The following is a 24507-nucleotide window of genomic DNA, read 5'->3' on the forward strand; positions in this document are numbered from 1 at the left end:
GCTTCTTAGGTGCTGATAACTGCACCGTTTTGTACCAGCTGTAGCCTTTTAATAGAAGCCTTAGGAAGACAAGTGAACAATACATAACAGTAATCAACGCATGTATAATTTCCGCATCACGGGTTGAAAGAATTGGACGAATTTTAGCAATATCACGGAGGTGAAAAAATGCAGTTCAAGTGATATTCTTATTGTATTTTTGAAAGGAGAGTCAAATATAACACCGAGGTTGGTTACAGTATCACTTTGGGTAATAGTACATTCAGATTGACAGTGGTTTCCTTAAATAGGTGCTGATAATGAGCAGGACCAATGATCAACATCTCCGTTTTATCTGGGTTAAGAAGTAGGAAATTGAGAGACATTCATTGTTTAATCTCAGCAAGACACGCCTCAAGATTACAACAATTTCACGGATTTGTCATTGCTAACGGCATATTTAATTGGGTGTCGTCCGCATAACATTGAAAACTAATCTTATATTTACGAACAGATCGAGCTGGACACCTAAGTGCGTTACGCCGTAAATTTTATTGGAAAGAGCGAAGGGGAATGTGACGAGCTGGAGGTCTGGCTGGGTTGAGCGACAACGTTCTGGGTGCTCGACTGGTGGACGGGAACTGTTACGCCACTACGGGTCGCACTCCACTGCGCGCCTGGCTGGCGGACGGCTGGCGGATGGCTGGAACCAACCTACTGTAGAGGACAACAGAGTAAGCGCACAGCAAGACAGGACGCAGCTGATAATCGTGGTCGGGGGTAAAGTGGTGGACAGGCGGTGGCGGTCAGAGAGAGGTCGTAAACAGGCAAATGGTCAGGGCTGGCGGCAGACAGAACTTGGGAGGGTCAGAAAACGGGCATGGTCGGCAACAGGAGTCGGTAAGAGAGCGCGTAGTGAGCAACTGAGGAGCATCACCAGACAGACTGACAAGGACTGGCTGGGATGACGGAGTTTAAATGGCGTTGTTAATGAGGCGTGAGGTGCATGTGATTTACTTGATTGGCAGGGCGGGTCATAGAAAGCTCATTATTTCTCAATGTTGACTCATTATTTATTTTGGCAATCACTCCCTTCCAATTAATCCCTTATAGATAAAGTTTTGCCCATTCTACCTTTTATGCAAGAACCACACTTGAGGCAGTTTGGCCATTTGCAAGCGGAGAAAGCCATCAGCGCCCTGTGTGGTACAGGTGCTTAAAAGCAGTCTAACTTTCACCTCTTGCAAGGGAATATTTGTTGAGAGAAAGCAGGGTGGGGGTGAGAGGGAACAGGGGGTCACTTCTGCAAACTGGTTAATCAGTGCAGAGGGTCTTAGTGCTTTGTTTTACAAGGTTGTGGAAAGAGATAGTAGTTGAGCATTTTAGATAACTAACAAGAATGTTTCCACATTATTTAGAAGGTTTCAACAAACTGAATGTGGAAAGTTTCAACGAGTCAAGGAAAGGTGGAAGGTTTTAGCAAATGATTCTAGTCTACATCCCAACATAATCATACGATCAAAGTAAGTTGTCAACCCTAACACCTTCCATCACCCAATTGTGTCTGCGTGTAATTTTCAAATGTTTGTTTGGATTTGTTCAACCTTTAGTTGACGTCAGCAAAGTACCGGGGAATTGCAAAGGGCAACAGTGTCATTCCTCTTCCTCTTTCAGACAAAGAAAGAAGGTGACAAGACACATTTCCTTTGATATCGGGTAAGACTACATAATACTGCAATTGTTTCATTCTTTTCCAAATAGTACTCAGATTTGCCTTTTCGTGCGGTGTTTGGTGCAGAGTGTGCAAAAGGTTGTCTTCTCACGAGGAAGTTGAAGTATTCTTTTGTTGCAATTATTTCTTCCTTTTGAGTGCAAAGATCTCGAGTGTAAGGTAATGTTGATTCTTTTGTAGAATCCCAATTTTTTGTTCACCTGAAGTGTGACGTTCATGCCGGGACATTTTCTGATAGTGAATAATGACTTCACTCACACTATGTACACGCTGTGCTTTCACTCTAGCAAATTTCATACAGTGCATATGATTGATATGTGTTCAACAAGCCTGTTATTTAGATATTTATGAGTAACAGCAGGGGAAATTGAGTTTTCAATTGACATCATTAAAACAATTGTACATATTTTTATGATGATCCAATATTTATTTTGTCAGGCGTATCCTTCCAATAAAAATGTCATGACCTTTAGAAATGTGTCTATATGTATGTTGTGAAGTCATTTTCAATAATATAATTGTTTAATCATTCATAATTACATTCATTATAAATCATACAATAGCTTTTGAGTCATTGAATTTTACATCACAGATTTATTTTTTATTATTTTTTTAATAAGCCAGCATTTCTTCTCAAATGCCACTTGTTCTGCAGCTGACAATGAGCCAGTATTCATTCTTAAATGCTGCATGTTTAAAAGAAAAGAAAGACAAAGAAAGCGAAACAAGAACATTGTGCGCAGCTGGAGTCTTGTTGCTAAAAAGAGAAACGGAAGTTATTTATAAGGAAGTGTACTGTCAGCGTAAGACAGGTGGTAACAAAAAGCAGCGTGCGTTTGATACCACTCATGTCTTGTCCTTTTTCTACCCTCAGATATACTCGGACGTAGGTCCAAAATTAGCCTTTGAAGGACTTTGAAGTGCATTGCCAGGAGAACGCTGAGCCATGGCGGCTCTTGTCTATCGGCTGTCATATCTCGCGCTAGTCTTGGCAGTGGCGGCGGCGTATACCTTCAAGAATTGCATTGAGACGAGGGACGGAGCCAGGAACCTTGGCTTCAAATGCATCCAACGTAAGGAGACCAATATCTCCGCCATCATGGATGACCTGCGGGGACACGTCATCAAGCTCAGCATCTGGGGCAACTCCATCCCGCACATTCCCGACAAAGCCTTCACCCGCTTCAAGGAACTTCAGCTGCTCCGGTTGGACAGCAACAATGTGAGGACCATTGACGCCTTGGCCTTCAGCGACCTGCACCAACTGAGGTCTCTCAACTTGTCCTTCAATAACATCTCTCAGTTGAGCCCCTCGCTCTTTGCGAGCTTGCACAATCTCACTTTCCTCTTGCTGAGGGGCAATCAACTCAAGCGGCTCCCGGTAGGAATTTTCTTTGCCGTGCACAAGCTTGGCACTTTAGTACTGCAGCAGAATCTCCTGACAAACTTCTCAGAGATTGTCGAGTCAGTGTCCCGCTTGGGGAATCTGTCGATTCTGAAGCTCTGCCACAATAAGTTCACGTCTCTGGAGCACAACCGCATAGCTTTCCCCAAGTCCCTCACCAAGTTGTACCTGTATCAAAACAAATTGTCCACGTTGGGATGCCAGCGCTCCTTCCTCTCGGGGGTGGAGATCTTGGATTTGTCCTACAATTCTAGACTGAAAGCTGAGGATTTTGCCGGTGTGGACCTGGAACGAACCAACTACCTCAAATTGGACACCACCGCGGTTGACGTAATCAAGCTTTTAAACATCAGTAATATCCAGGCGGGCCACGTGGACTTCACTGGCACAGGTGTGAAGAACAGCTCTCTGCTGCTTGAACTGTGCGAGGTGCTGAGACGAAAGATGAAATATCTCAATGACCTACGCTTGGGCAACAACAGCATAAGGGATCTTGCAAATGGCACGCTATCCCGTTGCCCCACAATCAGAATGTCTCTGGATCTATCGCGAAATAAAATAACCTCCAGGAGCCTCCAGGAAAGTAACTCAACCTGCCTCCGTTTTCTTGGCGAGAATCGATCTTTAAAAACGATCATCATGGAGAATAACAAGCTAACCAGACTTTACTCGTGCAGGAATGTGAGGCCTTTCCACAAATTGGAGGAGCTGAAATTACGCTACAACCGAATTCTGGTTGTGTTCCCCTACGCCTTCCATCACACGCCAAACGTTGTCACCCTGAATTTAAACATCAACAACATCGCCTTTCTGGCTCAAAAAGCGCTCAAAGGGCTGGTCAGGCTCAGGACACTGCGTCTGGACAACAACCTCCTCACCGACCTCTTCTTCGACAACTTTGAGGACTTGACTTCACTGCAGACGCTCAACCTGCGCAACAATCGTATCGCTGTCATTTTCAACAAGACCTTCTACCGGCTTAACAATCTGGCAACGCTGGACCTGGGAGGGAACAGGATCAGCCAGATTCACCCTGCAGGACTTGAAGGACTCCGAAACCTGTCCAACTTATACTTGGACGGAAACCACCTGAGCCAGATCGACATGTGCCTCCATCCCGTGTTTGAGGGCATGCTTAAGGTCCTGGATTTGGAGAACAACTTTATTCACTTTTCGAGGCTCACCGTCATATCGCCATTTGTGAATCTCAGCAGACTCGAGGATTTGAAGTTGGGCAACCAGCGTCCCTATGGCCTCAAGCTGTTGCCACGCAAGTTTTTCCGCGGCCTGGGTAACCTCACTTCTCTTTACCTCACCAACAATCAAATCTCGTACATTGCCGTTGATGCCTTTGATGAGCTCAAGTGCCTGCGTTTCCTCACGCTAAACAAGTGCTGCGACGTGAACATTCCGCTACTGCCAGGCATGTTCAAGAACCTTCGCAACTTGAGAAAGTTGACTTTAGAGAACGCGGGCATCCAGAACTTCTCCCGGGAGGTGTTTGGCAATCTCAGCCAGGTGGAGTCGTTGCAGCTCAACCACAACGGGATGCAAAGCCTCGACGTGGGCATGCTGAGGGACCTGCATCGTCTGCGCTACCTGGACATACGCAACCTTCCGCTCAGCTGCACCTGCCTCAACTCCCAGCTGCAGAACTGGACAGTGCACAACCAAACGGTCCAAGTGGTCTACGTCTACAACCTACCGTGCCAGGACGGCCAGAAGAACTTCTACAACTTTGAGACAAACGTCTGCTTCATTGACCTGGGCGAGTTTCTCTTCTTCAGCACGGCGGTCACAGTGGCTCTGTTGACAGTCATCCCGCTGCTTTACGTTAAACTCTACTGGAAAATGAAGTACGGCTACTACGTCTTTCGATCCTGGTTTGGCGAGCAGTGGCGCAAATTCAAGGAGGAGGAGGAGAATTGCACGTACGACGCATTTGTGTCATACAATTCCAACGACGAAGTGTGGGTCATGGAGCAGCTGCTGCCCAAGCTGGAAGGCACCGGCTCCGCTCTGAAACTTTGCCTGCATCACCGCGACTTTGAGCCCGGCCGGGACATTGTGGACAACATCGTGGCGGCTGTGTACAGCAGCCGCAAGACCATCTGCGTGGTGAGTCGCAATTTCATCCAGAGCGAGTGGTGCTCCCTGGAGATCCAGCTGGCCAGCTACCGGCTCTTCGACGAACACCGCGACGTGCTCCTGCTTGTCTTCCTGGAGCCTGTCTCAGAACGCCAAATGTCCTCTTACCACCGCATGCGGAAGGTCATGCTCAAAAAGACGTATCTGCAGTGGCCTTCGTCGGACTGCGTCAACCCCGAGCAGGCCCAGGAGCTCTTCTGGAATCAGTTGCGTCGTGCAGTAAAGGCTGGGAGCAAACTGGAAATGGAGGACGGTGACGAAACTCGGGCGGGTCCGGACGATTTGGGAGATTCTGACACTCTGACTCTCATAGCGGATGGAAACTATTGCACTTATTAAAATAACTGTGCGACTAATTAGCTTGTTAGTCATCCAAGTCATTTAATCTGCAAAAGTTGAAGTGGAATTGCAAATGAGAAAAAAAGAAAAGAAAATGTAATTCTTGATCTAATTGGCTATTTTGGTGAACAAATGTCACAGGTGTGTTATTAAAACACAGAGGAAGCATTGGAAATTTTGACATAAAATGCATCATGTCTCCTGCTTTGAGATACTCGACTAATGAGCTTTTGAGAAAGGACACAGCGCTTGGACTGTTTTTTGCAATTTGGATTGACATTCCACATTTTCGAGGTTCATTGTGATCATTTTGGATTTCCCACTTTCACTCTTCCTTGTCTGACTGTTTATGAGAGAACAAAAAAAAGCATACGAGACGTGAACAGAAAGAGAGTTCAAAGAGAATTGATGGTAGAAAAATTCTTCTGTCGTATGTGCCAGATGAAAAGGTTTGAATCTGCTTAATTATTTTTCAAAAAATGCACAACCCATCAGAATATAATTTGGATTTGTGGGGGCAAGACAGAGCATATTATTGCTAAGAATACGTTGCCTTTTTGGGTTTTGGGTTAATACAATAGTTAGTACAATTTCCTGTGGTAAAAGGACAAGGGCTTTGGACTTGACAAGGATGCAAATAAAGATGGAGGACTGTAAGATGGCTGGTAACGGTGGTCGTGGAAGGAGGTTAAAGGTTGTGAGAACGAAATGGGGCTGGGGAAGTACTGTTGACTTTCAAAGAAGGTTTCCCGCTCAAGGGGAAAGCTCTCAGGTGAATATCGGGCTGCAAGCTCCTGGCGGGCGCCAAATTGCGTGCAGCTCGCCTGCGATCGACTCAACCTCCTCCGCGCAAAATAGTCCTCAAATGGACCCACAGTGTAGTCCGTTTTGGCAAAGCCGTGTGTCGCCGGTTCCGCTCGACAGGGGGGAGGCGGGCCAAACAAGTGATGAATCTCTGTCGAGGAGGAGCCAAAATCCATGCTGAAGTCCTCCGGCGAGACGCGAGGCCTGAAGATGTCCTCCAAGAAGCCTGCCGAGGTGTTCATGGGGCTGCTTTGCCAAGCGTCGCTCTTCTCAGAAGACAAAGTAAGGTGCAGGCGTCTAAAGGCTTTGCTACAAGAAAATAAAATACATCAGACATTCATACCTGGCTGAAGTGCTGCTGTGGCGAGCTCCTGAGATCCCAGGAAACGTGCTGCCTTCCCTTCCTTGTGTTTTCCAAAGCGGAAGCATCCTTGCTGCCGAAGTAGAAGGAATCCGCAGAGTGGACTTGAAATGGTGCTGGGAACGTGTCTAATAACAAAACAAAAATCCATAGCTGTTTATCAAATTAAAGGCCATAAATTAAAGGGGGTTAAAGTATGACAGATACGAGTGCGGCATATTTTAGTTGGAGGTACTCATGGATGATTCTGGGGTCTCTGGCGCTTGTGGCGTCACTTACCTGGCATCAAGCGTCCATCCCAGTCTTTCTGTGTGGGATATTGGACTTCTGTCCTGGGATGATGGTGGAGGAGGTTCTGCTGCAGGCGCTGGCCGTGCGCCGCTCGCAGAGCCCGCACCAGAACCTCCCTGCTCTCTGCCACCAGATTCCTCTTCCTCATTAAGGGGAAGCGCAAGGCTTCGCACAGGTGCCGTGCCACCACAGCGACGGACTTACAGCCAGTGTCCTCTCTTTGGGCATGCGTGTCCGCCTTGGTTTCCACGACGACGGGCCGACAGCGAATCGGGCTAGGTGGCGGGCGCGGGTCAGGGGGGTTCTTTCTCTGCGGCGTGCGTTCAGCAGAGGATGGCAGCCCCTGGCGCAAATCGTTTTTTGCTGGATGTTGTCGTTCTCTTTGGTCCGGCGTCACATCTGACGCCAGGCTGTTGTTGTCACGTCCTTCCTCAGTGGCTCCGGCTTCCTCATCGGGACCGCTTGCAGCAGTCATGACGTGCGAGGATGTCGCCTTTGCCTTTGTCTCCTTGACCCTGGCCTCCCTCTTCCCCAGTAACAGCTGCTCGATGTCGATAGACTTGACCTTGCGGTTGAAGAGCCCACGGCGGCCGGTGAGGCGGGCCTCCGTGATGACACTGGCTTCTTGCATGGGAACCAGCGCTTCCCAGAGCTCCGGCGGCGGGGTCGATGCGCCGTCCCTCCTGCAGCTGTGCCGGCAACAGCTGTGCCGGCAGCAGCCGTATGGGTTCCCGACATCCAGGTTGTCATGAGCGTGGCAGCTGCGCGCTTTGAGCTTGCAGGTGTCCTTGCTGCCTCTCACCTGACTGCGCTCCTTACGTGACTTCAGGCGTTTCACTTTGTGCTTGCTCACGTCCGCTGGGCATTTAGAGGCCCCCACGGATTGTCTCTCTGCCATCTTGACTTGAGAGAAAAAACAAAATCAAACACGTTTGAAAATAAAATATTTCTGGAAAAAAAAACTGCCATAATGCCGGTATACTCATATCACCCTATTTTAAGATACAGATGTTATACAAGTGCTGTCTGGTGGCAGTCAACTCACTTGCTGCAGAACAAGCAGCAGTTTGGCAGTCTACAACTGTTTCAATTCTATCCAAAACTGAACACTGAACGCGTGGAAGTTAAGCTAACGTGGCCGCGTTGCAGATATTCAATCAAAAGTTCACTTTACTCACAAACTGGCGAGGGCGCCATCTAACGGACGTCTGCAGAGCCAAAACAGGAGACTGACTGATCAGGATCAAAGAGCTCACCACACCTGCAAAATCAATCCATTTTTTATTTTATTTTATAAAACGTGGAGTGATGGTGAACGGTACAATCGATCGCGCCCGTTAGCCGTATGCAGGTGGTTGCAGCTGCAATTTAAACGGAAGACGCACCTGAATGGTGTTCCTGTACTCCGCCCAAATTAACTACAAACAATTTAAGCCGCGTGAGGCGGAATTAACAGCGAACCCGACGAATGAACCTTACAATTAAATTAATTCAAAAACAACTGCTAACATCACAGCTAATTGTAAAGTTTTAACCGTCCCCCCAAATGCGACGCGTATATGCGCCAGGCATGCGCAATTGTGGCGCTCTCAAACGTCGCTCGACCGGACCATTGACACATTCCTGAAGGAGTTCCACAACGTAGCACATTTTTTTCCCTCCCATTTCCCCATTTAAACTTTATGAAGCCCAGTATTAACATATCTAATATTTTTCGCCAATGGTGAATCGTGATTGTAAAACACCGCTAAGGGAATGAAATGTTTTGAAACAATGTGCCGTTATCCCCACAGGATTGCAGTGGTACGGGCCATCAGCGTGAACCTCACTTCCTGAAACGGATTTGGGGAGATGATGACACGATTTTGCACTATTTAATTATCCATTTCAACGTTCACGTAAATTCTCACTGGTTTGATCCATCATATATCGTGGCGCACAATTATTTCAACGACTAAGGTAAACGAGCCACATTGTAAGTTGAATTTAAAAAAAAAAACTCACAAGCTAGCCGCCGGTGCTAATTTCATTGGCGTCTGAAACGACCGCCCGGTTAGCCGTGTTGTCGAGACTGTTTGTTTTCTTTTTCTCTTTCGGGTTGGGCCGTTGAAACAGAAAGAGCCAAAGTCATACGTGGCGGCTTTTAAACGCTGATCGGGGCCGACTATGAGCGCCGACGAGAAGAACCCGGCCGCCACACCCACCGCCTGTTTGGACACCCAGGGAGACGGACGATGGATGTCGATGGTGTGTTCATAACGTAATTCAAACGTAACCCTAACCCCCCCCCCCCCCCCCCCCCGGCCAATTCACATGCAATTTACATACAATTTCAAAACCTCTCTCCCATCTACTAATAATTGACGCAGGGCTAGTAGTTGAATGACTACACCACAAAAATAGGTCCACTCAATATTTCTGCGCCGGAACTTTGCTGGCGCTGTTATACATCCACACATTACCAGTCTTCATCCAGTCTAGCCACATTTTAGTGCATTAAACTACTTATGACTGTTAAAGTCGAGCAGCACCCTCTACTGGCCGAAAAGGCTGATCCAGCCGAAGCCCCACTGTGGTGGCATCACAAAAATAACATAAAAACCCTTCAATATGGCACTTCCTGTATTGATAGTTCTTCTGCCCATGTGCAGCACAACCGCTTCCTGTCCGACAGCAAAGACAAAGAACCCGACGTCCTCTTCGTTGGTGACTTTCTGGTGCAGCACATGCATCAATTTGGTGTAAGAAAACATCCTTTGTGTCCACCCTTCTAAATTGATGTTCATGTGCAAGCCAGATATGTTTTGTAGGTGTGGCGACAACTCTTCTCGCCACTCCACGCCCTCAATTTCGGAGTTGGCAGTGATGCCACGCAGCACGTGCTCTGGAGACTGACCAACGGTGAACTGGACCACATCAGCCCAAAGGTATTGTGCACATCATTAGCATGGACACGGTGACGTCATCCCATTGCTTCTGTCGCACCAGATCGTTGTTTTGTGGGTGGGAACTCAAAACCACGGACACACCGCAGAGCAGATCTGCGGCGGCATCATGGAAATCGTCCAAGTGGTCAAGAACAAGCTGCCGCACGCTCACACGCTCGTGCTGGTAAGTCGTCACGCCTCCATTAAGTATCAGTACTGATAGCGGCCTCTGCTTTTTTTTTTTTTCCAACCTGAAAATCCCTCTTCCATGCAGGGACTCCTGCCCAGAGGTAAGTCCCCAAACCCGCTGCGTGAGCGCAACGCCGAGGTCAACCGGTTGGTGCGGGCAGCCGTCGCCGGCCTCGCTCACGCCTCCTTCCTGAACGTGGACCCGGGTTTCGTGCACTCCAACGGCAGCATCTCCCACCAGGACATGTACGACTACCTTCACCTCAGTCCGCAGGCCTACCAGGCTGTGTGTGAGCCGCTGCAAACCCACCTCAAGTCCATGCTAGATAGGTCTGCCGAGAACTGAGTAACACGTACACACATGCGCACGTATAGACGACTCGCACTGGTCCCTCATACCCGCTAGCTTAGCAAGAATGACAAATAATATCGATGACAACGCATCGGTGGGCGACGTGGTTGTCAATCACTGTTACAGGTAATGGGACCGAAACACTTGAAATGAAAATAGTGAAATAATAATTATGAAATAAATGTGAAATGCTGGAGAAGGAGACTAATGTCCAGATGAAGCTCCCACTCCTGTTTTTGTCCCGTGATGACGCTCCTCCTCAGACTTTATCCATGTCCTTAAGCACTTTTTGCTGTTGTACTGTAGTTGAAAACAACAAATGCCACAAATGTGTTTGTTGTACAAGTCTTGTGTCGGGAGGCGCCGCTCCAATTTGGCCTTCAGAAAAATTCCATTGCTTCAATTTGCGAGCAGTCTAAGCTGAGAAGACAAATTAAAGAAAGACAACAGCATTCTTTTGGTGGGTGTGATTTTTGTGTATATTTACTGCCCGATCTTCTGCTATGTCCTCCACTTCAGAGAAGTGCTGGTACATACTGACTTGAGTCCCATGCCGTTCACCAGATTTGGATGTATATATCCCCAAATTAAACGAACAAAACAACACGGCCCGAGGATCAACCAGTCTTCCAAGTTTTATTGATTTCGCAAAAAATACTACAAGTCAACGCCTGATAAAGTCTAAACACACATCATATGGTTTGATCTCACACGACTTTGGCCAAAAGTGCAAGAGTTGATTGTTAGCAATGGTGCCTCTTTGAAAGTAGGAAAAGCACGTTCCAGTGCAGTGACAGCAATAATCACAAAGTGCTGCCGTCAAAAACGAAAATGAAGAACAGATGATGTCTCCGCCGCCTTTCCGAGCTGACCAACGACGGGATGCCGCAAATGATTTGGAGCTACTCAGTGGAAGAGAGCCTGGACAGACACGATCAAAACATTTATGATCACCAGATATTTGTGCGATATGGACTGGAGGGCGGAAGCAGAACCTGGGGAAAAAAATGACATTTCAGAGAAATGAAGGGAATTTCTCATTTTCTGCCCATGATGGAATGTCGTTGAAGGAGAGTCGTACTCACCAAAAGGGCTGATCGACTTGCTGCGCGACATACTGATGTTAGTGACGGGGTTGGTCGCCTTGCACGTGTAGTTGGACTCCAGCAACGGAATTTGGATGACGCTGCTCGAGGCAATGGCCGATGAGGGGATGTCATTTAGGAACCACTCGTACTCGCTTTCTGGCCGCGAATCTGCCACGCACGTGATGGTAACGGTGAAGAGTTCTTTGGACAACTCCGGACCCAAAATAGTCACGCTGAGGGGGCCGTCTGCAAGTGGAACGAGCGGTCAAGCAAACCAGGGATTTCTTTTTTTGTAAGGTGCCAATCACAATATGGTTTACATTTATCCATTTAATAACGTTTGTCCTGATTCTGGTCGGGGTTTGAGCTGAGGCCTATTCCGGCTGTCGGTAAGCAAAAGCTTCAATTTGTTCAGTACTCACAGTTGACCAGGAGCTCGTACGCAGGGCTTTTGTGAGACCCAACCAGATTGCTGGCGATACACTCATACGTGCCGTCCTCGTAGCGTGTCAAGGGCGTGAAGTGAAGCTTGTTTTCTTCCATGTGGTATTGGGAGTGATTGGTAGCGGACCAGTTTGCCGACAACTCTGTGCCGTTTTTCTTCCACTGGATGGACGCGTACGGCCCGTCCACTACACACGTCATCGTGAAGTTGTCGCCATCGGTGGGAATCGTGTCGTTTTGCACCTTCACTGACTTGATGTCCTCTGAAAATGACAATGACAATGGGGCTGAACGTCTGCTCACACACGTAGGTCGAGCCAAATTGTCTACTCTTTTTTTTAGACACTCGGCACTCAGTGTCCACCTTTCTTTTCCTCGGGCCACTCATTTTAATGGAAGGATTCCAGGGGAAGGTTTGTGGGTGGCATTAGCGTAAAACTGTATCTGAAAGTTCAGTGCGCGAATTATGAGAATGTTGACGTCACAGCCCACACTCAAAATTCGGCACTGATGGAAATAGAGTGCGGAGTGCCCCGAGTCCGTACTACTTAGTACGTACATGCACTTCCGGGAGTAAATGCGCAGGCGGGCGCTTCCCCATCTATTGGGGAAACATAGTAATTGCAGGGAAAATGACCCCCCCCAAAAAAAGTTTGATAATACAATTTGTTCAGGTTTGGCGGGCCGGATTAAACGGCCCCGTGGGCCGGTTGTGGCCCGCGGGCCGTAGTTTGCCCACATCTGTTCTAGCCCTTAGTTCGTTTTGTGTTTTGCTGCCATGCTCTGACCTCATGCATAAAAAATAATTTAACTGTAAATTGTAACTGATGTCAGTAACCAGAACATAGAGACATTTGGGCACTGTCGTGGATTCTTACCAATAACGTGGAGCATCAGGGTTCTGGTGATGTTCTTTCCTGACACGGGATTGCGGGCCATGCAGGTGTATTGTCCGCTCATGTTTAGCGTCAGAGGAGGTGTCACAAACATGGAGCTGTTGGCGACCAAGGTAATGTTGTGCCACCAGCTGAAGTGACTATCGGGCAGCGACACTGCCGAGCAGCTGAAGTTTACCGACTGTCCCTCCACGGCCACGGGTGGACCGTAAACCATCGGCGTCTCTGGTCCATCTGCAGCAATAAAGCATGAAGTTGATTTGGCACCGATGTCACCGTTTGATGTCTACGTCATACTCACAGTTGACAAGAAGCAAGTGAGGAAGGCTTAGCATGTGTTGAACCGGATTGAAAGCCCGACAGTGGTACTGTCCGGAATCATTACGGTGCAGCTCGTTGAATGTGACGGTCCGGTTATCGGTGGACATGGTGATCCTGGCGTCGGTGATCAGCGGCTCTCCGTTCTTTTGCCACAACACATGGTCAGCGGGCCCGGACACGTTGCACATCAACATGTAAGCGTATCCTTCCACGGAAGGATGCACGGACACATTTATGTGGATGTATTTGATGTGCTCTGAAAAAAATAACACACGGGTTATCTGCTGGTTGTTTTCAGGGCTATGTATGGTATAAAATGAATATTTGTCACGGTAGCTAGTTTTAACGTGTTGCAACTCTAATCGTCGCTGTGCTGGTTCTTGGTGGAAAATGATCACAAGGTCTCACCGAGAACGGTCAGCACTGTATGGGCTGAGCTGTTGTCGCCAGTGACGGTGTTGCGGGCCGTGCACGTATATGTCCCGCTCATGTTGGTGCTGAGAGCAGTTGTCTCGTACATAGAGGTGTTGGCCACATTCGTGCCATTGAAGGACCACGTGTACTGACTGAGCGGGTATGATGAGGCGCTGCAGCTGAGTGTGACGTTGCTTCCTTCCAGCGTCACGTTGGGCGACGTGACGTTAGGTATTCCGGGTCCATCTAAAACATCAAATTTGTATTCTTGTTTGTCACAGCACAGATACAATGGTGGTCGTGTCATCTCATGTAAAAATTCTCACATATGACGTTGAGGGTATAATTTTCACTGGTGAAGCTGCTGAGACGGTTAGAAGCATTGCACGTGTAATTGCCGTTGTGGGATAGCAACACAGGCTCAAAGGTGAGGGTGCCGTTGTTCCAGGAGAGGCTTGTGTTGCCATCCGTGTACAGCGGGACTCCGTCTTGCGTCCAGGTGATGGACACCACGCTTCCTACGGTCTCGCAGGTGAGGCTGAACGTGTGGTTCAGGATCGGGTTTGCACCCGCCGCCATTACCGAGGCCATGCGCACCGGAGCTGTGGAAAGGTTGAAGCCAGGGAAGACATGGAGCATCAACATTTCCCCGTACATTGGACAGGGGGTGACAAAATGTAAAAATAGAATATTGCAGTTTCTGTCAGAGGCCATTTGAGGAAATTAAATAATGAGTCACTCCACTTACCCAAAACAGTGAGTGTGTGATACGTGGTGCTGTTTTTCCCGGTGACATTGTTGAAGGCTGTGCAGGTGTATGTCCCGCTCATGTTGAGCGCCAGCGGGCCGGTCAGGTATTCGGAGGTGTCAGCCACCTTGGTTTCGTTGAAGTGCCAGCTGTACACGCTTGGAGGATGCGAGGTGCTGGAACAATTGAGGAGAACCTGGTTTCCAGTCAGGGCCATGAAGGGTCCTGTAATCACTGGCGTCTGTGGGCCGTCTTCAAAAACAATCAACACAAGATTACTTTTTACTTGAATCAGTGGACCACATGTTTTGGACTTACAGAAGACTTCCAGGGTATAGGGACTGCTGGTCATGTTGCTCACTGCATTGAAAGCATGACACGTGTACTGGCCAGCATCGGCGAGCTGGGCCGGGTTCAGAGTCAGCGTCCGGTTCTCCACATCAAAGATGGTGGTATTGTCAGCAGACACCAGGTTGCCATTCTTTATCCAATGGATGACTTCTGCCTCCCCGCTCACATGACAGTTGAGGGTGAAGGGCACCTCGGCCACCGCCACTCCGCTCGTGTGGTTCACCGCGACGGCCGTTATTGGCGCTGTGGGACCGATTCTTGTTTAGGGTAAAACATCATTGCAAGGAGATTTGATGTTAGTTTTGGTCTCAAATGGTGTGAGATTAACTTCGTAGCCCATAAACATTCCAGCACTTGAGCCCGCATGAAACCGCCTCATCGTTGTTTGTGAAAGCGCCACTTCAAGTGTGTTGTGACGTGTGGGCACTACTGTCAATCTGAAAGGACAATAAATAATATAACATCCATTTTCTACTGCTGTCCTGTTGAGACCGCCTACTCCCTGGATTGAATGCCTGTCAATCGTAAGGACAGCAACCTTCCATTTCTCCATCCACTTATTTTTAGCAGTTTATCTGGCCACCGGTGACAGGTAGTAACTGAAACCTCCTCTAGATTGCCAGTCATTCACAGAACATGACTATCAGCCATCGAGACATCCATTTTCTACTTATTTTGTTCAAGGTCATGAGTCTATCCTAGCTGAGTGTAGGTGGAAGGCAAACTCCTCCTTGGATTGGTTGCCATCATGGGAAAAATATAGACCAAAAACCGGACAGCCATTTTGTGCCGCTTATCGCATGCAAGGTCGCTCGTAAACTCTAATGCATAATGTCTACTTTCAAACGCTTGTTCTATTCAGTCACAAAAAAACTGCAACAACTGGAATCTATCCCAGTTAACTGGGTCAAAGGCACACCTGGATTGTTCATCAGTCAATCACAGGGCACAAACAGACAGATGAGCAGCTACTATTTTTCTGCTGTTTATCGCGTTCAGGCTCATCAGAAACCAGAGCATCCAGAAACTGGAAACCCCATCCATTTGGGGAAACTGGGCCCTGTACCAATTGAATGTTGTCCCAAGCCAGACAAAACCCAGAAGGGTCACCATTCAGTCCTTAGATCTAGACTACCATATATAGATTCATCTATTTGCTCATGAACGGGGGAGTTCACGGGCCACAAACAGACACTCTCCTGCAACAGAAGAGCCAACCTTACCCATGATCCTGATCATTGAGCTCACACTGCTGAACCTGGATGTGACAGAGTTGTGCAGTAGACACTGGTAGTCCCCCGAGTGGTTCTCTGCAACCATTGGTAGCTCAAGAAGTGCCCCGCTGTGGTTGAGGTTCATCCCATCCAACATCCACTGGATCGTCGCAGGGGGTTTGGACTCGGCCGAGCAAGTCAGGGTAATGTCTGAGCCCGTGATGTGGGTGTGCACCGGGGGCGAGACTGACACGGCGGCGTTTGTGGGTCCATCTGGAGGAACAAAAGGAATGGTGGGAAATAGTACTGGACAGATGCTACTGAGTGTGAGATATATTCCAGAAACATCAGCAATAGTGCTAAAGTTTTAACGAGACCATATTTAACACCAAAAACACTTTTGTGGCCTGCAACTTACAGCTGATGTTGAATTGTGCAGACGAGGTGATTCCCTGGCTAATGCCGTTGGTCACGTTACACCTGAACGGGCCCTCGTCGTAGCGTGTCACTTTGCTGAGGGTGAGCACGGAGCCGTCATGGCTGAAGTGCACATATTCTCCGGGCGTCACGTCGGCCGTGTTGTTGAGCCACGTGAAGGACAGGGAAGTGCCCATGAGCACAGCGCAGGTGAGCACCACCGTGTCATTGAACTCCACCAGGTCGGTGCCATTTGTGGACATTGTTATACCCGAAATAGGCTCTGTGGATAAAGAAGGGCTCACAAAAGTTTTTTCAAATGATTTGTAATGTGTTCAAACTTGAAGTGGCAAAAGTAAGGAGTCAAAGTATGGATTCGGTTCCTTAAGTATAAGAAAAAAATGCAGACTTTGACTTTGATAAGACGGTTCTGGATAACTTTGCAACAACATAAAGTCAAGTTAATCTATATAGCCCTTAATCGCAGAAAAGTCTCAAAGGGAGGGAGTAAAACTTAAAACTTCTGCTCACAAAATAGTTTCCCTCTTGTGTGTATATGTTTGGGAGATACTGTAGCAGGCTCTTACAGACAGCAAAGCTCGTCTGCATTGTTACATGTCTTTGGAAGAAAAAAAAAAACGGCACACTATGCTGACTTTCAACTGTAACGTGGAAAGACTTGTCAAGTCATGCATCAGGTTTGCGGATGTCATATCCAAGTCAAGGTCCATAAATTTTAGCCAAGTAAGCCAAAAGTCCTAAATTCAACGGCTTGAGTTTGACTACTGTCAAGTGATTAGAGTCCCCCATATCTGCTGGATTGCTCCCCAATCTATCACAGGGCAAGACAGAGACACAGCCATCCATCCATCTACAACTCATTCAGGTTTGGGTGCAGCTCAATCCTATCCCACCTTTCTGTGACAAAAGGCAGAATACATCCTGGCTTGCTCGCCAATCAACTGGAGAGCACATATAGACCGTCAGTCCGTCAGTCCGTCCGTCCGTCCTTCCTTCTTTCCTTCCTTCCTTCCTTCCTTCCTTCCTTCCTTCCTTCCTTCCTTCCTTCCTTCCTTCCTTCCTTCCTTCCTTCCTTCCTTCCTTCCTTCCTTCCTTCCTTCCTTCCTTCCTTCCATCCATCCATCCATCCATCCATCCATCCATCCATCCATCCATCCATCCATCCATCCATCCATCCATCCATCCATCCATCCATCCATCCATCCATCCATCCATGACAACAGTCCATTGCAACCAGTTGAATTGGTCAACAGTCAATCAGGGCACATGCAGACAGACAACGGTGTAATCAATTCATCCATGTTCTACTACGTATCCTGGGCTATCCAGCTACTCTCCACAAACCATGCCTTACCTTGAACCGACAGCACTAACTGTGAAGCGGAGGAACCCACGTCTTGGAGTGTGTACGTCCCGGAATCCCTCAGCCCGAGTGACATCACCGTCAACGCTGAGGTGTTGGCGTTGAACACCACCCTGCCCGTCCAGTTGGAGGCGGTGACCGCTCCGCCGGGGAATATGATGACCACCAGGTTATTGTTGAAGAGCCACGCACCCGTGCTAACTTGGTTCTGGCTGAAAAGGGTGACATTCTTCCCCACTGCTATTGGGTTCTCCGAGGCGGATATACCTTGACCTTGTGCACGATCTACAGACAGGGAAAATGGTCTTTAGCGCTGCTTCATTATCATTTGATTCAGAGAGATTTTAGTCTTACCTGCTGAGCAGGAAAACAGCGATATGATGATGAGACACACTAACATGATGCGTTCCCCAAGGCCTTCTTAGCAAAACTAATTGATGACCAATCCTGCTCGCTGCCTTGATAACAAATATTTGCTGTGCACAACTTTGTGTTGATGCAAATGCTCAACGCTGCCGCCACAAAGCCACCACGCCCTGTTTTGCCCTGATCCTCCCGGAGCTGCGCCACAGGCGTGTCCATTTACTGTAAACCTCTCTTGTTCGACAACTTTCCATCCACTTGTCGTGGGAGTGGGGGTAACACAATGACGCTTTCCTTTAACTTAAGGACCTTTGAGCTCGAGCAACATTCCTTCACACTTTGAATAACCACTGGAAGATTTGTAGTGTAATGAGCAATTTCACATCAGCCCAATCCACACATTTGTATTCGGGCAAACACAAAAATGTTTTGCCCAAATTCTATATTTTGGTGTTTAACTCACAAAAAGCAACTTTGACGAGTTTGTGAATTAAAATAGTGTTTTTGTTATGATTTAGTATGAGCAACTTGGCCATTAGATCCAGTAAAATAAATCACGACGACACAAATGAAGTCTGTAAGCGAGTCAGATAATCAAAAAAATACTTAAGGTCAAGAAAATGTGTTATATTGTTTGTTTGTGTTGCTGCACTATTTGTATTCACATATCTGGCTACTGATGCCATTACTCAGACCATCTGTTGTCTTTTTCAACATGTGTTAGCTTTAAGCTAGCTAAAAGAAAAAGGTGTGTGCTTGTTTTGCATACTGTACACAAGGTGTAATTTTTTCCAAGCGGCAATAAGCAGCTTGAAACTTCTTTTTTGATTAATTGAGTCGAATTTTCTGTTGCTCCTAAGATAAGGATGTTTGAGCTTGAGCAACATCGCCTCCATGTTTTCCAAACACAGAAATATTTGTTGCATCATAAACAGTTTGAGGTCAGACAATTTCAGTTGGGCAAACACACAAAAATAATACCTTTTGTTAACAGTGTGTTCGTGTTTAACTAGCAAAGATGCAATTTCGTAGAGGCGGTTTTCTTTCAAATTTGTTTGCGATAAGTTCAGTGGTGGCGTTTCTGGGGAAGCCTTTCCCTAGCGCTTTGGAATTTTGGGCCCTCCAAATACATGCATGAAGAACCGAAATTGGTCATGCGTGCGTGTTTGTCCATACGTACCCTTGCATTGGGCCGAGCCCAAACTGGAGTAAGCTGGTCGTCGCTCGACTCGTGCGCCACTGGACCATAAATTGACATCAAACAAATGCGCTTTGGTTACTACGTTCACAAAACCACCCAAAAGCAAAGACAAGTGTCTTTTATGCACACATAAACATCAAATGTCTTTTATTTGTGACATTGAGAATGGCAGGTCAGCAGTCAGTGGAAATATGATGAATCATTTTGCATGATGACGTTACTGCGATTCAAAATATTATTATAGTCTGATCCATAGGGGACATGTGGGCCTCTTCCGCACCGTGGCATTTGAAACTGAAACGAAACTGCTTGGTGTTTACACTTGATCCACCCTCACCCGTCTGACATGTTTGTGCTGGCGCCAAGTACTTTCTGTACACGTTCAATAGCTCGTGTCCACCAGACAAATATTTTATTATCACGAACACGTTACATCACATGAAATGAAGGCAAACAATATGATACAATGAACAAACATTAGAACAGAACTGAAATGGAACAAAGCCTACATTGTTGATGACAGCTCATGACTCAGGGCTGTCCAAAATGTTGATAGTAAATCAGTAATCATTGCCATATAAATCACCAAGATATAATTCCTCCAGCTTTTATTTTCATCAAGAACTTTAAATGAGCCCCCTGCAAAATGAGTCAAAAAATCGAGTTCGCCCACCCTTGTCGGTAACTTATTTGTAGCATTATCTATTAGCAGCCAATGTCACAGGAAAGATGACAAAGATGGCTGTGTCAAATTATATTTGAAGTCTGGACACTGCAGATTCACACAGATATTGTACATGCGTGCACACATGTGCTTCTTCAGGGGCTGCCAGCATCTGTGAACAGACAAGCAGTCGTTGTTTCAGTCTTCCCCTCCTTTGCTTGTACAACACCATAGTGTCTTTGCCAGGCCACTTGACACCCCTGGGACAAACACCCATTGAAACGTCTCAACAACATAACTTGAGCCAATAAGAACCGGGGAGGCATGATCATTATTACATGATAGTAGCAAGCAGGTTCTGAATCAAGGATCAGATTACGTCCCTGACGTTGAGTGTATAGTTAAGCAAAGCTTAAACTGCTAGATCGTTACATTTTGTGATTGGTGAGGTCACACGTTGGACAGGAGGCATCCGAACCACAGCATCACGGGAAGGAGCCACACGTGCAGCTTCAACGATGTTGCGTAGGACTCTGAGACAAAGCACACATTATGGGCACCATATCTAGAATGCTATTAGCACCTTAAAAATAAAAAGTTAACACTTTAATTCAGCAATTCTTTCATGGGCCACTAGAGGAGCACATGTACCACTCGTCGCACATATGTACATATCCACTATGACGCCACTAACTAGTTATGAGGATGTCTTCACTGATGTTGTTGCTCCTGTTGGTCTCATTGTTGAAGGCCAGACAAGAATAAGGTCCGCTCTGCTCCTGGTTAACGTGGACAAGTTCCAACGACAGGCCCGTGGTGTTTAGAAAGCGGCCCTCGAAAGCCCAGTGGAGTAGAGCCGGCGGTCCGGACTGGGCTGAGCAGCGTACGGTCAGGTTGCTTCCACTTGCAAAGGAAGCGGTGGCAGCGTGCTGATCGTTGACCGTCAAAGCCACGTTGTCCGGGCCGTCTGAGGAGAAGAATTTTAACGCCGGCTGCGTTCACTTTCATGGTTTACGTTTAAAGGGTGTCGCTTACAGATGATGGTGAAGACGAAGGGCTTGCTGGTGCCATTGCTGACGGGGTTAAACGCAAAGCACCTAAAGAGGCCTCCGTCATAGCGACTCACGTTGAGGATGGTCAGAGTGGAGTTCCCTTCGGAGAGCGCCACCCTGTGGTGGGCCGTCACCTCCGAGCTCCCGTTGAACCACAGGAAAGATGGCGAGGATCCCGAGGAGACGGAGCATGTCAGCGCCACTGGGGACGACTCCAGCGGGCGGCTTTGCTTGGTCCCCAGGATCACGTTCAAAACTGGCTCTGGGCAGGACACAAATGGACAATAGAGAAGATTTTCTCTTTTTTTGCTGTACATTGTCTTCATGTTTGAAAAAGCAGATCTATCAAACATGAAGGGCCCTATTTTCATCCACATGAGCTTGGTGTAAAAGCTGGCGGATCTTCTCTTTGGTTCCTGGGAAAGTCTAGTTTACTGTGTTTGAGAATTTGGCTCATGATGATGATTATGATACTCCAAATAGAGCGTAATGACACAGGACAAGTCAGACAGGAGCTGATGCCATTATGCGTAGCGACAGAAAGTCTCAGCTGAGTCAAAACACACATACACAAGGTTTCACTGACTCGAAAAAAAACAACAAAAAAAACCCCTCAGTTTCCTGGTTGTCAATCCAAACATTGAAATACTTGAAGTTCTTATGTCAATCTTGCTTAGGGACATCTTACGATGGAAAGCTGTTGCTACTGAGTTGCCTGGCACCATACGGTGCTCACATCTCAGAAGTCACAGCAAACAAAAATTGGTGAATGACTTCTAACAAATGCAAACTCCAGCGTCTTGGTTTGTGTGATGCTGTATGTGAGTGGATTTTTAATTTTCTAACGTTGAGATCTCAAAGGGTCAGAATTGGGGACTGTGTGTCTGACAAGCTTGTCTTAAGTACTGGCTCACCACAAGGCTGTATCCTTAATCCTTTGTTGTTTTCTTTATGTACATATGACTGCACTGCCTCTTTCCAGAATAATCTGAAGATACTACCATCCTTGGGCTAATACATTCAGATGACGACTCAAACTACAGTGGAGCCTCGGTTTTCAAATGTCCCGGTTCTCGAACAAATCGGTATTCGAACAAAAAATTCGAGATTTTTTTTTCCTTCGAATGTCGGACGAAATTCGGTTGTCGAACCTCGTGAGATAAGCCGAGAGGACCCGCATGCCAACTGACTCCATTCGTGATTACATTCTCGTTACTCTGAGGATTGCATCAACTCTAATCATGCCTCCAAAGGAAACAAGAGGGAGCAGTGAAGCCATCCTAAAACACAAAGACGGTCCTAAAGCAATGCGACAGTGAGCGCCCGGCACGCTGCGGTTGCGCGATCGGACCAAATTAAGCTCCCTGTGCACTGAGGTCCACTTAAATTTTGGAAAGTACATCAGGACTTTAAAAATAATTTCTAAATTTCAGCCACGGCTCTGTCAAAATAATGCGACCAGCGCTGTGCAGTTGCACGGTCGACGATGCGCTATGGTTGCGCATTCGGACGCATTATTTTTTTTTTTTGCTTGGAACGGATTATATTTTTTGCATTATTTGTAATGGGAAAACATGATTCGGAATTCAAACGATTCACTTCTCGAACAGCCTTCTAGAACTGATTGTGATTGAAAACCGAGGCTCCACTGTATAGACTAGAGGTAGAGAACTTAATCAAGTGGAGTGAACAATAATTTGATTTTAAATGCCTCCTAAACAAAGGAAATTGTGTTTGACTTTCGTAGGAATAAGGTTGTCCCATCTCCCTCTCACTATTAAAAGTGAAGAGGTCGAGATGGTGAGTAATTTTAAATTTCTTGGTGTTACTATCAGTGATCTCAGCTGGCATCTTAACACCAGCATCATTGTTAAAAAATCTCTTCAACGGCTTTATTTTTCTGCATAAACTTAAGGAATTCACTTCTAACTGCCGGATTTCATCAAATTCTTATGATTGTGTTCTCACCTCCTCACTTGCAGTGTGGTTTGGAAATCTGACCGTACGCAATCAGAAATGTCTGAGAAGAATTGTCCGTTTTGCTCGTAAGAACACTGGTACTGACCTGCCATCCGGAAATCATTTACAGGTCCAGGCTTACGCTTCGTACCTCTGTTATTTTAACTGACCCAACTCATCCTGCCTCTGCTTTTTTTGTTCTTCTTCTGTCAAGCAGGCGGTATCGTGCAATAAAATTCTCTACCTCTAGGTTTGCAAAGAGTTTTTTCCCTAGGGCAACCTGAACAAACTAAAGCTGCACAATTATTTTTTTTTTTTTAGTTTGTTTTACTTGCATTATGCTCCTGCAGGCACCAGTGGTGGGCACCTTGCAATTAGCACTTTTCTAATATGCATTTTTACTATATGAATTGTATTTTTCTTATGTGACTGTCAGCCTATCCATGGGGGCAAAGGGTCCTTTTTATTCTATCTATTGTATCTGTCTATTGATTGTCTATTTATCTGCTTATTGGTTGTCTATTGTTCTTGTCATAAGTGTATTTTTTGAGCTCTCGCAAACTGTTTTCCAATGTGGTTTTCCACAAATGGCAAATAAACTGACTCTGAATGCTCGTATTTGTTGTTCTGTAAGATGATCCACGATACAGCGTCTCACCCAGCAATGGAGGCGTTGGCCCTTAGCGGGGGATCGCTGCTGTGCACGGCGTACACTCCCGAGTCCTCCAAGGTGAGTGAGCTGAGGGTGAGGGCGGCTGTGCGGACGTTCACCGCTGCCCTGCCGCTGTGGTTAGGGAAAACCGCCTGCTGGTCCCCGAGCCAGGTCAGGATGAGGGAGCCGCCCATCGCACAGCTGCCACCCTTTAGGTCGGCAGCTGGCCAGAGCGAGAGCGTCAGGGTGTCCCCGGCCGCCGCCGGGTTGGAGGACGGGAGGACCTGCACGGCCGAAGGTCCTGGTGGGGGTGAAGAAAAAGAATGCTCAACCCGAACCACTGCATAATCACCACTTCAGCATCACCTTGTATTGAAACCAGCAGCAGCAGCAGCACAGCAACCTGTCCTCTCTCCATTTTGAGGTGTCGACCACCACCTCTGTTTTGCCAGTGTTATATATGTCCACCCCCATCTCCTCAAATATGCTGCTTCTTATCTGCAGGTGGCTTCTGTGTTCCATCTTTGTTTGCCATCTTGGGTGAAGTTCTACGCATGACAAATGATGACAAGGGCTATGTTGTGTGCAGCGAGACTGAAGGGGGCCCGGCCGGGGATGCTGTTTGTTCAGGCTTCTATGGCCTTTTCCGTGCAGGTCCAATTAAGACGCCAGCTTCCTGTCATTATTGTTGAAAAACTTTGGCAGACATGATATCGATAGGTGACGCTACACCAGGAAGAAGATTTTTGGCCAGATGAGGGAATGAAGAAATGGCTCTTTGATTTGGATGTTATTGTAATTGAAAATGTTGT

General features: G+C 47.1%; 5 protein-coding genes and 1 long non-coding RNA gene across 10 annotated transcripts; 3 read left to right on the plus strand and 3 right to left on the minus strand.

Moving 5' to 3' along the window:
• Positions 1-1586: 1586 nt before the first annotated feature.
• Positions 1587-5623, plus strand: tlr21 (toll-like receptor 21). 2 transcript variants are annotated; one of them, XM_049731470.1, is made up of 2 exons: positions 1587-1695; positions 2586-5623. In XM_049731470.1, the coding sequence occupies exon 2, from the start codon at positions 2658-2660 to the stop codon at positions 5601-5603; it is 2946 nt and encodes a 981-aa protein (XP_049587427.1). In that variant the 5' UTR covers positions 1587-1695; positions 2586-2657; the 3' UTR covers positions 5604-5623. The 2 variants fall into 2 exon arrangements, with proteins under 2 accessions (XP_049587427.1, XP_049587428.1); XM_049731471.2 differs by lacking the exon at positions 1587-1695 and adding an exon at positions 1706-1870.
• prr19 (proline rich 19) lies at positions 5621-9206 on the minus strand. 4 transcript variants are annotated; one of them, XM_049731640.1, is made up of 5 exons: positions 9064-9206; positions 8238-8320; positions 7048-7962; positions 6751-6896; positions 5621-6673 (listed from the first exon to the last, which is right to left on the minus strand). In XM_049731640.1, exons 2-5 carry the CDS (start codon positions 8254-8256, stop codon positions 6185-6187), a joined length of 1569 nt encoding a protein of 522 aa, XP_049587597.1. In that variant the 5' UTR covers positions 8257-8320; positions 9064-9206; the 3' UTR covers positions 5621-6184. The 4 variants fall into 4 exon arrangements, with proteins under 4 accessions (XP_049587597.1, XP_049587599.1, XP_049587598.1 ...); XM_049731642.1 differs by having other exon boundaries at positions 7048-7957; positions 9064-9175; XM_049731641.2 differs by lacking the exon at positions 9064-9206 and adding an exon at positions 8445-8687 and having other exon boundaries at positions 7048-7957.
• pafah1b3 (platelet-activating factor acetylhydrolase, isoform Ib, gamma subunit) lies at positions 9175-12323 on the plus strand. Its single transcript, XM_049731813.2, has 5 exons — positions 9175-9306; positions 9711-9800; positions 9870-9986; positions 10048-10170; positions 10261-12323. The coding sequence occupies exons 1-5, from the start codon at positions 9226-9228 to the stop codon at positions 10519-10521; spliced, it is 672 nt and encodes a 223-aa protein (XP_049587770.1). The 5' UTR covers positions 9175-9225; the 3' UTR covers positions 10522-12323.
• LOC125975644 (carcinoembryonic antigen-related cell adhesion molecule 5) lies at positions 11140-18328 on the minus strand. The gene is made up of 13 exons (XM_049731447.1): positions 18159-18328; positions 17796-18089; positions 16422-16703; positions 16013-16276; positions 14757-15032; positions 14439-14690; positions 14017-14292; positions 13685-13936; positions 13257-13532; positions 12938-13189; positions 12038-12322; positions 11613-11861; positions 11140-11522 (listed from the first exon to the last, which is right to left on the minus strand). Exons 1-13 carry the CDS (start codon positions 18202-18204, stop codon positions 11434-11436), a joined length of 3093 nt encoding a protein of 1030 aa, XP_049587404.1. The 5' UTR covers positions 18205-18328; the 3' UTR covers positions 11140-11433.
• A 1844-nt stretch (positions 18329-20172) lies between these two features.
• LOC137840588 (carcinoembryonic antigen-related cell adhesion molecule 1-like) lies at positions 20173-21461 on the minus strand. The gene is made up of 4 exons (XM_068651779.1): positions 21068-21461; positions 20727-20999; positions 20465-20565; positions 20173-20204 (listed from the first exon to the last, which is right to left on the minus strand). Exons 1-3 carry the CDS (start codon positions 21459-21461, stop codon positions 20483-20485), a joined length of 750 nt encoding a protein of 249 aa, XP_068507880.1. The 3' UTR covers positions 20173-20204; positions 20465-20482.
• Positions 21462-23658: 2197 nt separating this feature from the next.
• Positions 23659-24304, plus strand: LOC137840589 (uncharacterized). Its single transcript, XR_011087335.1, has 3 exons — positions 23659-23773; positions 23838-24119; positions 24200-24304. It is a non-coding gene; the product is annotated as an uncharacterized lncRNA (long non-coding RNA).
• Positions 24305-24507: the final 203 nt, after the last annotated feature.

Source organism: Syngnathus scovelli, chromosome 9 (genome assembly GCF_024217435.2).
Source record: "Syngnathus scovelli strain Florida chromosome 9, RoL_Ssco_1.2, whole genome shotgun sequence".
NCBI lineage: Eukaryota > Metazoa > Chordata > Actinopteri > Syngnathiformes > Syngnathidae > Syngnathus > Syngnathus scovelli.

Excerpts from the sequence above, each read along its gene's own strand:
- tlr21 (XM_049731470.1), top strand. The coding sequence starts at position 2,658 with ATGGCGGCTCTTGTCTATCGGCTGTCATATCTCGCGCTAGTCTTGGCA.
- pafah1b3 (XM_049731813.2), top strand. The coding sequence starts at position 9,226 with ATGAGCGCCGACGAGAAGAACCCGGCCGCCACACCCACCGCCTGTTTG. Across the intron at positions 9,987-10,047 it reads TGGACCACATCAGCCCAAAG|ATCGTTGTTTTGTGGGTGGG; the intron begins GTATTGTGCACA and ends CTGTCGCACCAG. Across the intron at positions 10,171-10,260 it reads ACGCTCACACGCTCGTGCTG|GGACTCCTGCCCAGAGGTAA; the intron begins GTAAGTCGTCAC and ends TCTTCCATGCAG.
- prr19 (XM_049731640.1), bottom strand. Across the intron at positions 6,897-7,047 it reads GGATGGACGCTTGATGCCAG|ACACGTTCCCAGCACCATTT; the intron begins GTAAGTGACGCC and ends TTTTGTTATTAG. Across the intron at positions 6,674-6,750 it reads CACAGCAGCACTTCAGCCAG|AGCGACGCTTGGCAAAGCAG; the intron begins GTATGAATGTCT and ends TCTTCTGAGAAG.
- LOC125975644 (XM_049731447.1), bottom strand. The coding sequence starts at position 18,204 with ATGTTAGTGTGTCTCATCATCATATCGCTGTTTTCCTGCTCAGCAG. Across the intron at positions 15,033-16,012 it reads CTCAATGATCAGGATCATGG|CGCCAATAACGGCCGTCGCG; the intron begins GTAAGGTTGGCT and ends TCGGTCCCACAG. Across the intron at positions 14,691-14,756 it reads CTATACCCTGGAAGTCTTCT|ACGGCCCACAGACGCCAGTG; the intron begins GTAAGTCCAAAA and ends TTGTTTTTGAAG.
- LOC137840588 (XM_068651779.1), bottom strand. The coding sequence starts at position 21,461 with ATGTGGATGAAAATAGGGCCCTTCATGTTTGATAGATCTGCTTTTTCA. Across the intron at positions 21,000-21,067 it reads CTTCGTCTTCACCATCATCT|ACGGCCCGGACAACGTGGCT; the intron begins GTAAGCGACACC and ends TCTTCTCCTCAG. Across the intron at positions 20,566-20,726 it reads TGAAGACATCCTCATAACTA|AGTCCTACGCAACATCGTTG; the intron begins GTTAGTGGCGTC and ends GCTTTGTCTCAG.